This window comes from Pan paniscus, chromosome 14 (genome assembly GCF_029289425.2).
Source record: "Pan paniscus chromosome 14, NHGRI_mPanPan1-v2.0_pri, whole genome shotgun sequence".
Classification (NCBI taxonomy): Eukaryota; Metazoa; Chordata; class Mammalia; order Primates; family Hominidae; genus Pan; species Pan paniscus.
In genome coordinates this window covers 19623464-19635505 of record NC_073263.2, presented here as the reverse complement: position 1 = coordinate 19635505, position 12042 = coordinate 19623464, and the positions used below count along the sequence as shown (strand labels likewise).

The following is a 12042-nucleotide window of genomic DNA, read 5'->3' as shown; positions in this document are numbered from 1 at the left end:
AAAGTATTAGCCATCAGAATGTATGCACATTTTTGAAAAAATAATTATCTGGCATAGTTTATTCTAGGAATACAAGGATGGCTCAATAGATTAGGAAATCTACTAATATGGCAGTGCCACCTCTTATCCTTGAGAGATACATTCTGAGGCTCCCAGTGGATGCCTGAAACCTTTGATACTATGTCGTTTCCCATAGACACATACCTATGATAAAGTTTAATTTCTAATTAGCCACAGCAAGAGATTAACAACAATTGGGTGGGAATGATGGCTCACGCCTGTAATCCCAGCACTTTGGAAGGCCGAGGTGGGCAAATCACTTGAGGTCAGGAGTTTGAGACCAGCATGGACAACATGGTGAAACCCAATCGCTACCAAAAATACAAAAATTAGTCGGGCATGGTGGCATGTGCCTGTAATCCCAGCCACTCAGGAGGCTGAAGCAAGGAGAATCATTTGAACCCAGGAAAAGTAGACTGCAGTGAGCTGAGATTGCACCACTGCACTCCAGCTTGGGCAACAGAGCAAGACCCTGTCTCAAAACAAAACAAAAAATAACAACAATTATAGTTAGTTATAATTAATCTCTCTCAAATTATCTTAATTGTAGTCTACTCACCTATAATTAATTACTTTCTGAAATTATCTTATTGTAGTCTACTCACCTATTTGGAAACTGCAGCTGACTGTGAGTAATTGAAACCACAAAAAACAAAACTTTGCGTGAGAAAGGACTACTATATAACTCACACCTTAATAAATCTAAGGCCAGGTGTGGTAGCTCATGCCTGTAATCCCAGCACTTTGGGAGGCCGAGGCGCGGAGATCACTTGAGCTCAGGAGTGTAAGACCAGCCTGGCCAACATGGTGAATCCCCATCTCTAGTAAAAACACAAAAATTAGCTCAGCGTAGTGGTGCACGCCTGTAATCCCAGCTACTCAGGAGGCTGAGGCAGGAGAATCACTTGAACCCAGGAGGTGGAAGTTGCAGTGAGCCAAAATTATGCCAATGCACTCCAGCCTGGGCAACAGAGCGAGACTTGTCTTTAAAAAAAAAAAAAAAACTAAAGAGGGAGAAAGTTCATATAACCTTCTCCACAGACAACAAAAAGATCTTTAAAGCAATAATAATTTCTGATAAAACATTTAATAAATAAATTTATGAAGATTGAAATCACACAGACTATCTTTCCAATGAGCAATGGAATAAAACTAGAAATCAAAAAGTCCTTAAAATAACATTAACCCGGACGGGTGCAGTGGTTCACACCTGTAATCCCAGCACTCTGGGAGGCTGAGGCAGGTGGATCACCTGGGGTCAGGAGTTCGAGACCAGCCTGGCTAACACGGTGAAACCCCGTTTCTACTAAAAATACAAAAAATTAGCCAGGTGTGGTGGCGCATGCCTGTAATCCCAGCTACTTGGGAGGCTGAGGCAGGAGAATCGCTTGAACCTGGGAGGCGGAGGTTGCAGTGAGCTGAGATCACGCCAACGCACTCCAGCTTGGGAAACAAGAGCAAAACTCCGTCTCAAAAAAAAAATTATAACAACATTAACCTTAAAATTTAAATATAAACAATATGACCACTTCAAGCCGAGGTTTAAAAGTTTGAAAAATAATATTTGCAGCCCCTCTCCAACTCCCAAAGAGGAAATAAATTCAAAAGAGGAATCATTCTGATAGCATTTACCATTATATGTAAAATCTTAAATTTACTGCCAATAATCTACATACACAGATGTTCCCTAAGAATGGAGTTACATCCTGATAAACCCATTCTAAGTTGAAAATACCTAGGTCAAAGGTGCATTTTAAGACATTTCCAACTTACAACGGGTTTACCCAGACTTAACTCCATCATTATATCACGGAAATGACCTACCTCGAATAAATACAGATGGTCCCTAACTTACGATGGTTCAGCTTTAATGGTACAAAGCACTATGCATTCAGTATGCTCCATGATATGACAACAATAATGGAATTAAATGAAATTCTAAGATAAAGCCAGTTAATAAACACTGTTAGAGTAAAAGTATTACAACACTTTTAAGCACATTCTAAAGAATGCCCAATTTTGATTAGAACATGAATTACCTGTTTGTATTCACTGACACAACTTTGACAGCAAAATCTTTTCTGTTGACCATCAATCACCAGAACATTATTTCCAGCACCTTTACTAGGCAAGTACTCTCCACACTGTTCACAGCAATTCATTATTAAACCATTGGCCATTCTATATCTATTAAAGCAGTGGTCACTGCACAGCTTATGAGTCATATTTTTAAAGCTGACTTCATGGCGAATCTAAAAGAAAAATAAACAAAATCTTACAAAACAGATCAATCTGACAAGTAGCTAAATAATAAAGCATTCTGAACAGAAATAAAGATGTCCCAATAAGGCTTGTTTGGAGAAAAGGAAAAAAAAATTTTTTTTTTTTTTAAAGACAGGGTCTCGCTCATTACCCAGGCTAAAGTACAGTGGCACCATCAAAGCTGACTGCAGCCTCAATCCCCTGGGCTCAAGCAATCCTCCTACCTCAGCCTCCCGAGTAGCTGAGACTATAGACACACACAACCACGCCTAACTAATGTTTTTTCTTTTAGGTAGGGATAGGGTCCCACTATGCTTCCCAGGCTGATTTCAAACTCCTGGCCTCAAGTGATCCTCCCACCTTGGCTTCCCAAAGTGCTAGGATTATATAGGTGTGAGCTACTGAGCCTGGCCCCATTTTCATAATTATTTAAATTGTTTTTATACACACAGGAACACATGTATGGCACTGAAAAAAGAAAAAAACCCATCAGTGACATCACTACAAACTTCTCTAGAGGTATCAGAAGATGACAGAAAACCAAGTTTGGGTAGTGGTGATATTAAACTTCATAGAGTAAAAATCTTTAGACCAATTTTTAAAAACTATAAATAAAGTACATTTCTCTAGAAAAATGAGGAGGGGAGAACCATTATAAATCATTCAAATGACTTATATATAAACAGATTACTTTTTATTTAACACAATATTAATAATGTGAGGTTATCAAAAAATATTCCAATCGTTCTACTTCTCAGCAAAATTATTTGTAGTATTTCTTGTGTAGTCTGCCTGCTTGTTTAAATAAATATATTACTAGACAAAAATCAACCTCAACACTATGGTTTTGTCTGTGAGTGTTCCCAACCTCAGGGGAAAAAAAAGGCAATTAACACAATGATTTTTCCGAAATCATCCTCTGGGAGAATCAGATTATATAAAAGGATATTTATAAGATAAGATCCTATGGGAGAATCAGATTACATAATAGGATATTTATAAGATAGTCTTTATATATATTCATTTTTAAGGAACTGATAAAAGATTATCTAATAGTTCTTAAATGAAGTTTAAAATATTCCTATTTGTTAGAATTAAATGATAAAGAAAAAAATACAAACCTCAGTTAGTTTACCACAGATTGTACATCTTGATTTATTTAGAGCTCCTTTAGTAGGATTCTGTTTGTCTTCATAGAGAGATAAACAAGATGTACTACAGAATTCCTGGAAGGACTCACTTGAATCCACTTGAGCAACAATGGTTCCTTTCATTGTAGTTATATCTCTGAAAAATAAGTGATACATATTAAAATTCCATTTTAAAAGAAATCAAATATAAGAGTCATAAGTGACATTTTTCATTTCTATAGACTAAGTCCTGCAAATCAAACATCATTCTTGGATCTAATAAATCATTTTTATTAGACATTCCTAATAAAATATGTTTGGAAATAAAGACTTTTGAGAAGCAAAAATATTTTATACTATTAAATCTTTGCCACTACTCAATTTATCTTTAAATTCACTAAAAAGGATTTCAAATATTGGGAAAACTAAAAAAAGAAAAGCTGTTATTAGTTATATGGAATTAATGTTAAGGATTAATTTACTGAGGTATAACCTGTTCAATTCCCTCCCCTGGATAAGTAGAAAGTAAGAGGTATCTGGGTTATGGGAATATGGTATACGTTCTAGAGGGATAACTGAACTTAAATATACCCACACACCCCAACCCCAAATAACCTCACCCACCATTAACATGGCTCTCCAACAGTAAATAGAAATGTTAGAAAATGACAATACTGCTGAGCGCAGTGGCTCACGCCTGTAATCCCAGCACTTTGGGAGGCTGAGGCGGGCGGATCACGAGGTCAGGAGATCGAGACCATCCTGGCTAACATGGTGAAACCCCGTCTCTACTAAAAACACAAAAAATTAGCCAGGCATGGTGGCAGGCACCTGTAGTCCCAGCTACTCAGGAGGCTGAGGCAGGAGAACGGCATGAACCCAGGAGACGGAGCTTGCAGTGAGCGGAGATCAGCGCCACTGCACTCCAGCCAGGGCGACAGAGCGAGAATCCGTCTCAAAACAAAACAAAACAAAACAAAATTGACAATACTGATGACCTTTGAAGTTTTCCTTTTATTCTGATTTTCAAGATCCTACACTGTAGTATTTAAGTTTACTACTGCAAAGCAATCTGTGTAACAATTGTTTCAGTATTTGAATTTATTAAACATGTACAGAACACTAAGCTCTTTGTAAAATTCAAGATCTAAATATAGCTTCAGAGAATTGAGCTGCTCCAAGATATGGTACAGAAAGGCCACCAGGCTTTACCTTGCATATAACATACCATATTCCAGCTATTTTTAACCAGTGAAGCTAGATCAAAAAACAGCAGAAGAGGGCTGGGCATGGTGGCTCACGCCTATAATCCCAGCACTTTGGGAGGCTGAGGTGGGCAGATCACCTGAGGTCAGGAGCTGAAGACCAGTCTGGACAATATGGTGAAACCTCATCTGTACTAAAAATACAAAAATTAGCTGGGCATGGTGGCGAAAGCCTGTAATCCTAACTACTCGGGAGGCTGAGGCAGGATAACTGCTTGAACCCAGGAGGTGGAGGACCCAGGAGGTGGAGGCTGCAGTGAGCTGAGATCGCACCATTGCACTCCAGCCTGGGCTACAGAGTGAGACTCTGCCTAAAAAAAAAAAAAAGGAAAAAAAAAGAAAAAGAAAAAAACAGTAGAAGAGAGGATCCTGCCTTTCTAAGGCTGGCTAAAAATTGGTACCTGAGTCTTGAAATACTATTTCTAATGACTTAATGTTCAAAACAAACACATATAAAATCCAAAGACTTGCCAATTTTATAATCTTGATCTGAAGACAGGGTAAAATTTAACCAATTTTAACACAGAATCACGCATAAACTGCTTAGCATTTTTATTTGGCTATAAGAACTAATTTCTTCTCATTAATCATGTAAATAAGTATGTATTGTTACAAAATCAAAGAGTCCAATGGAGATTACAGACAAAATTAATTATAAGGACCTATCTAAATCAACTCCAATGCCATCCAAACAGGAAGCCTTTTATCCATATGCCACCTGGACTTGATAGGGAAGTTTCCAAAGGTATTACAAATCTGTTTCACTTTTCTTAAAATTTTACAACTCCAAAATTCAACTATATGGAATTATGTTGAAAGGTAAACCTTACTTTTTACACATAACACAGAGTTTCTTTGGAGCAGGCTTGTGGGAGAAGGAAGAAAGGCAGGTGGTAGAACAAAAGAGGTGAGCTGATCCTTTTCGTTGATAAGCTGTCTGGCCCTTCTGTAAAGGTTTTTTGCAGTTTGCACAAGTGACTTTAACTGGTTTAGTAGGCTGCTGTTGGGCAGACGGCTGGAAAATCTGTTTAGGAAGTGAGGCCACTGGTGATAAAGAGTCCACCCCTGGTTGTTTCTGATTACGGGGAAATGAAGCTGACTGGGAGATCCAAGAATCTTAAAAACAAAATGCACAAGAAAGAGTAATGAAACAAGTGTTTGTTTATACATATTAAAATTTATATCAGAGAAATATTAACTTCCCATTTTGTACAATTTTAAGATGTTAATGGAACAGCAACATAGCAGAGAGGTATATAGCACAAGTTTTGGAGTAAGAATGTCACGGTAACAATGCACTATATTCTTTAAAGTAGTTAACATTAGATTTTAAGTGTTCTCAGCACAAAAAAAGGGTATGTCGGGTAACTCAGAGCTCAATCTAGCCATTCCCACAATGTATATCTACTTCAAAGCAACATATTGTACACAATAAATAAATATACAAGTTTTGTCAATTTTAAAAAAAATTAATTAAAAGAAAAAAGAATGGTTCACATTCCAGCTCCATCGCTTACAAGATTGGGAAGCTACTTAAACTGTGCCTTACTCTTTAGAGCGCCTGAAATGGTATTAACCTCATGCTAATGGTAAACATTAAATGAGGTAAGACATATAATAAAGCATAATAACTGGCATATAGGAAGTATTAAAAATGTCACTAGTTATTAAGCAGGAAGTATTCACGTATTTATAAAATATCACTTTAGGCGAGGAACACATATATCAACATTAAATAATAATAAAATCCTAACTAGAACCTTTGACAAATGTAATGCAAGTCTAAAAAAGTTTATAATTATTTCCAAGACATATTTTAAGAACAGCTTTTCCATATATGTTTAGTTTCATGGCCTTTAAATGTAACACATAATCTCATAGAAAGAGTGTTACACAGAAATGATGGAATTAAACCAATGTATACAGGCATATCTCAGAAATATTTCTGGTTCAGTTCCAGATCACTGCAATAAAGCTAATACTGCAATAAAGCAAGACATGGGAATTTTTTTGGTTTCACAAAAAATGTTATGTTTACACTATAATGTAGTCTATTAAGTGTACAATAGTATTATATCTTTTTAAAATCTACATCTTAATTTAAAAATACTTTATTGCTAAAAAAACACTAATCATGTGAGCTTTCATCAAGTTGTAATCTTTCTGCTGGTGGAGGGCCCTGCCTCAATGCTGATAGCTGCTGACTGATCACGATGGTGGCTGCCAATTGGCTGTGGCAATTTCTTAAAATAAGACAACAATGATCTTTACCCCATCAATGAACTCTTCTGCTGTTTGACAGCAGTTTACCCACACTAGAGCTTCTTTCAAAATCAGAGTTAATCTTCTCAAACCCTGCAACTGCTTTATCAACTAAGTTTACGTAATACTCTAAATCCTTTGTTGTCATTTCAACAACATTCACAGTATCTTCACCAGGAATAGATTCATCTCAAGAAACCACTCTATTTGCTCAACCATAAAAAGCAACTCCTCATCTGTGCAAGTTTTATCACGAGATTGCAGCAATTCAATCTCATCTTCGGGCTCTACTTTTTTTTTTTTTTTTTCTTTTGAGACAGTCTCTCTCTGTAGCCCAGGCTGGAGAGCAGTGGAGCAGTCTTAGCCCACTGCAACCTCTACCTCCTGGGATCAAGCAATTCTCATGCCTCAGTCTCCCAAGCAGCTGGGATTACAGGTGTGTGCCACCACACCTAGCTGATTTTTATATTTTTAGTAAAGACAGGGTTTCACCATGTTGGCCAGGCTGGTCTTGAACTCCTGGCCTCAACCGATCCATTTGCCTCAGTCACCCAAAGTGCTGGGATTATAGGGATGAGCCTCCATGCCCAGCCTCATTCAGGTTCCACTACTAATTCTAGTTCTCATGCTATTTCCACCACATCTACAATTACTTCCTCCACTAAAGTCTTGAACCCTTCACCATCATTCATGAGGGTTGAAATCAACTTCTTCCAAACTCTGGTTAATAATGCTGTTTTGACCTTCTCCCATGAATTACAAATGTTCATAAGGGCACTGAGAATGGCAAATCCTTTCCAGAAGGCTTTTAATTTACTTTGCCTAGATCCATCAGAGGAATCACTATCTATGGCAGTTATAGCCTTACGAAATGTATTTCTTAAATAGTAAGACTTAAAAGTCAAAATTACTCCTTGATCCACAGGCTACAGAATGAATATTGTGGTAGCAGGTATGAAAACAACACTCATCTCCTTGTACATTTCCATCAGAGCTCTTGGATGACCAGGTGTGGGCAGTAATAGTTTAAAAGGAATCATTTCTGCTGAGCAAAAGGTCTCAACACTAGTTTAAACTATTCAGTAAACCATGCTGTAAACACACATGCTGTCATCGGGGCTTTGTTGTTCCACTGATAAAGCATAGGCAGAGTACATTTATCATCATTCTTAAGGACCCTACAATTTTCAGAATGGTAAATGAGTACTGGCTTCAACTTACAGTCACTAAGTATATTAACCTCTAACAAGAGAGCCATCAGTTGTTTTGTCTACACTGAAAATCCGTTGTTTCATGTTGCCACCTACATCAATTATCTTAGATCTTCTGGAGAACTTGTTACAACTTCTACGTCAGCACTTGCAGCTTCACCTTGCATGTTTATGTTATGGAGATGACTTATTTCCTTAAACCTCATGAACCAACCTTTACTAGCTTCAAACTTTTCGTTTCCTTCTCTCTCTCAGTTCTCATAAAACTGAAAAAGAGTTAGCGCCTAACTCTGGATTAAGCTTTGGCTTAAGGAAATGTCATAGTTGGTTTGATCTTCTATCCAGACCACTTAAACTTTCTCCACATCAGCAATAAGGCTGTTTTGTGGCTGGACACGGTGGCTCACACTTATAATCCCAGCACTTTGGGGGTCTGAAGCAGGTGGATTGCTTGAGCAGTTTGAGAGCAGCCTGGGCAACATAGCGAAACCCTGTCTCCACAAAAAATATTTTTTAAAAATTAACCAGGCATGGTGGCACATTCTTATGGTCCTAGATACTCGGGAGGCTGAGATGGGAGGATCTCTTGAGCCTGTGAGGCAGAGGCTGCAGTGAGCCAAGTTCAAACCACTGCACTCCAGACTGGGTGAGAGTGAGACTCTGTCTCAAAAAAAGGCTATTTCACTTTGTTATCATTCCTGTGTTCACTGGAGTAGCAGTTTTAATTTCCTTCAAGAACTTTTCCTTTGCATTTACAATTTGGCTGTTTGGTTCAAGAGGCCTAGCTCTCAGCCTTTCTAGGCTTTTCAACATGCATTCCTCACTAAGCCTAAACAGGTCTAACTTTTGATTTAAAGCAAGAAATGTAAGGTTTTCTTTCACTTGAACACTTAGCAACCATTATAGGGTTATTAACTGACCTAATTTAAATATTGCTGTGTCTCAAGAAACAGGGAGGTCCAAGGAGAGGGAGAGTTAGAACACACACAACATTTATCAATTAGGTTCACTCTCATATGGGTATGGTTTGTGGCATCCAAAACAATTACAATAGTAACATCAAAGATCACTGATCACAGACCACCGTAACAGATATAATAATAATGAAAAGGTCTGAAATATTGTGAGAATTACCAAAATGTGAAACAGAGACACGAAGTGACCACATGATGTTGGAAGTGTGGCGCCAAAAGACTTACTCGGCTCAATGTTGCCACAAACCTTCAATTTGTGTAAAATGCAATTATCTGTGAAGTGCAATAAACAAAGTACTATAAAATGAGGTATGCCTGTACTGACCAATCCAATGTCAAATTCCTCTACCACTGCAAAGGTTCAGCACAGCACAGTACTGAGGTGTGGTAACTATTAATGCTAGAGGACATATTTTCTCTTTTGTGCTAAGCTTCTTTAGTGTTTAGTAGAAGTCTCCAGTTTGCTGCACTAGTTGCTGTTCTGCAGGCCTCCCATGGCACTACCAATACCATAACCTATCTTCATTTTGAAACTTTTCAGGTTACCACTTCTAATTTCTACTACTCTGGTCTCTCATAAATTTCCTTTTCCTTTCTAGTTTCTCCGTATTTTGAACTTCCATACATAAAAGCTGCCCTTCCACAGGAAAAAAATTATTTTCCTTGAGGTACAAAATACAACCAGAGCTTGGGAAAACTTCTTTACTACCAAAACTTTAAAAAGGATGATTTTTTGGTTCTGACCCATTCCATCAACCTAATGGTTTCGAGGGGCTATTCAGATTTTACCTGACTGTATTCATACCCCTTAGTTGGAAAAACAAAAACAAGAACACACCAAACTTATTAGAATAAAGAGTGCATTCTGGAATTCTGTTATTTAACTATCATCACAGTAACTGACCAGTTTCAATAAATGGGTAAAAATCTAATCAACGAGAAAGAAAGTCACTAGAAGAACTGGTAATTCCATCTTAAGAAAGGAAAAAAGGCCTCCAATCAAAAATTATGCTTGAACATATCTAAAAGAAACAGCTCTTGCCCACATAAATAGTGGCTCCTCAGGGTGTTCTATTTTGTAGGCTTGTCACTTGAATACATAGTTAAAAGAGCCTATCAAAACTTAAGGGCATCTATTGCCTTGACACTGAAAAAAATGGTGCTTCTCTATTTTCAATTTACATTTGCCCTAGTTTTACATTTTTATTTCCTCCAACATCAAAAAAATTTTTTAGGAATAGAAAAGGCCTAATCATTTTGTCTAAACCTTCAATTTCATACAAGGGATTTCATGAAAGGATAGCTGTTAAATTTTCCCAATTAACAATTAGTCCAAGAACCAATATAAATAGCCAAGATTTTATAGCTCTTCATCCATTATTCTCTATTACAAATAAAATCAGCATATAAATGCAAGACCCAATTCATATGTCTCTTTGTGTACAGTTTTTCTGATGACGAGTTTACAGAGTTTGAGTAAACAGGAACACAATTCTTATGTTACGGTCTCTTTGATCCAGCAATATTCCTAAAGAAGTAAGTATCCCAAGATGTATACACAAGAATATTCTTAAAAATAATTATCTAAGTAGGAAAAACTGGAACCAAGCTAAATACAAAATAGACAAATTTCACACGCATATATTGACATGAACAAAATTTCAAGATCTACTGCTAGGTATTAAAAGGAATGGCAGGAATGGTTGCAAAACTGTACCTATGCTATGATCTCAGGTTAGAATTACATGTACTATTAATTAATTGATTCTCAGCGGTAAGACAACATTATTTTCTTTATATTTTTACATATAAGAAAGAAAAAATAGCTATTTTAAAACTAATTTGAGCACATTTAAGCGGCAAGGTTACAATGAAAGACTAACATACAGTTCATGACAGTATAAATTGCTAAGAGCTTTCTAAAAAGCATTATTACAATGTATTTCTGTAAGTTAAAAATGCTCATACAAACTCACACATACACCCACACACACATACACACACTTCTACCTACCTATAAGGAGTTTTAGAAGTAACAAGAAATTTCAAAACTGAGTAAAAAAGAGCATATTTATTTTAACACTACTATATACCAGGTATGTATTTTTAAACCAAAAATCGTTAGGGGCATGGGAGTAATCATAATATTTAGCCCAGTAACTTCACTTGTAGGAATATACTCTAAGGAAATAATCAGGAATGTGAGCAAATATTTCATCATAGACCTACAACAGCAAAATATGGGAAACAATGTAAAAGCCAAATATGGGAATGTTACATCAATACCCATTGTGTATCCATTAAAACTTATATAAATAGTTAATGGTATGAGAAAATGCAGTGGAGGAAAAAACAGACAACAAAACTACACAGATCTGCATTTCCACTAGGTTAACAAAATACAAAAAAAGACTAAAAGACAACCACCCAAAGCATTGATAGTGGTCATCTTTACTCAGGAGGACTATGATTGGGTCTCACTGTGTTGCGCAGGCTGGTGTGTGCTGGCTATTAACACGCACCAGCACAGAGCACTACAGTCTCCAACTCCCAGCCTCAAGGGATCCTCATATCTCAACAGCTCCACACCCCACACCTTCATGCTCAGCTTTCTTTATTTTTTTTTAGACAATGTCTCACTCTGCTGCCTGGGCTAGAGTGTAGTGGCACAATCATAGCTCACTGCAGCCTTGATCTCCCAAACTTAAAACAACCTTCCAGCTTCAGCCTCCCAAGTAGCTGAGGCTACACAGGTGTGCACCACCATGCCTGGCTAGTTTTTTTTGTTTTGTTTTGTTTTGTTTTTTGAGACAGAGTCTCACTCTGTCGCCCAGGCTGGAGTGCAGTGGTGCAATCTCTGCTCACTGCAACCTCCGCC

At 37.3% G+C, this 12042-nt stretch overlaps 1 protein-coding gene across 7 annotated transcripts in view; it reads right to left on the bottom strand.

The window, feature by feature from the left end:
* Positions 1–12042, bottom strand: part of ZMYM2 (zinc finger MYM-type containing 2) — a 129050-nt gene that overhangs the window by 77937 nt on the left and 39071 nt on the right. For all 7 annotated transcript variants that reach the window (XM_055097125.2, XM_055097124.2, XM_055097127.2 and 4 more), the window contains 3 exons: positions 5548–5833; positions 3444–3609; positions 2100–2312 (listed from right to left, as the gene is read on the bottom strand). In XM_055097125.2, the coding sequence (XP_054953100.1) occupies positions 2100–2312; positions 3444–3609; positions 5548–5833 (665 nt within the window). The remainder of the gene's footprint in view (positions 1–2099; positions 2313–3443; positions 3610–5547; positions 5834–12042) is intronic.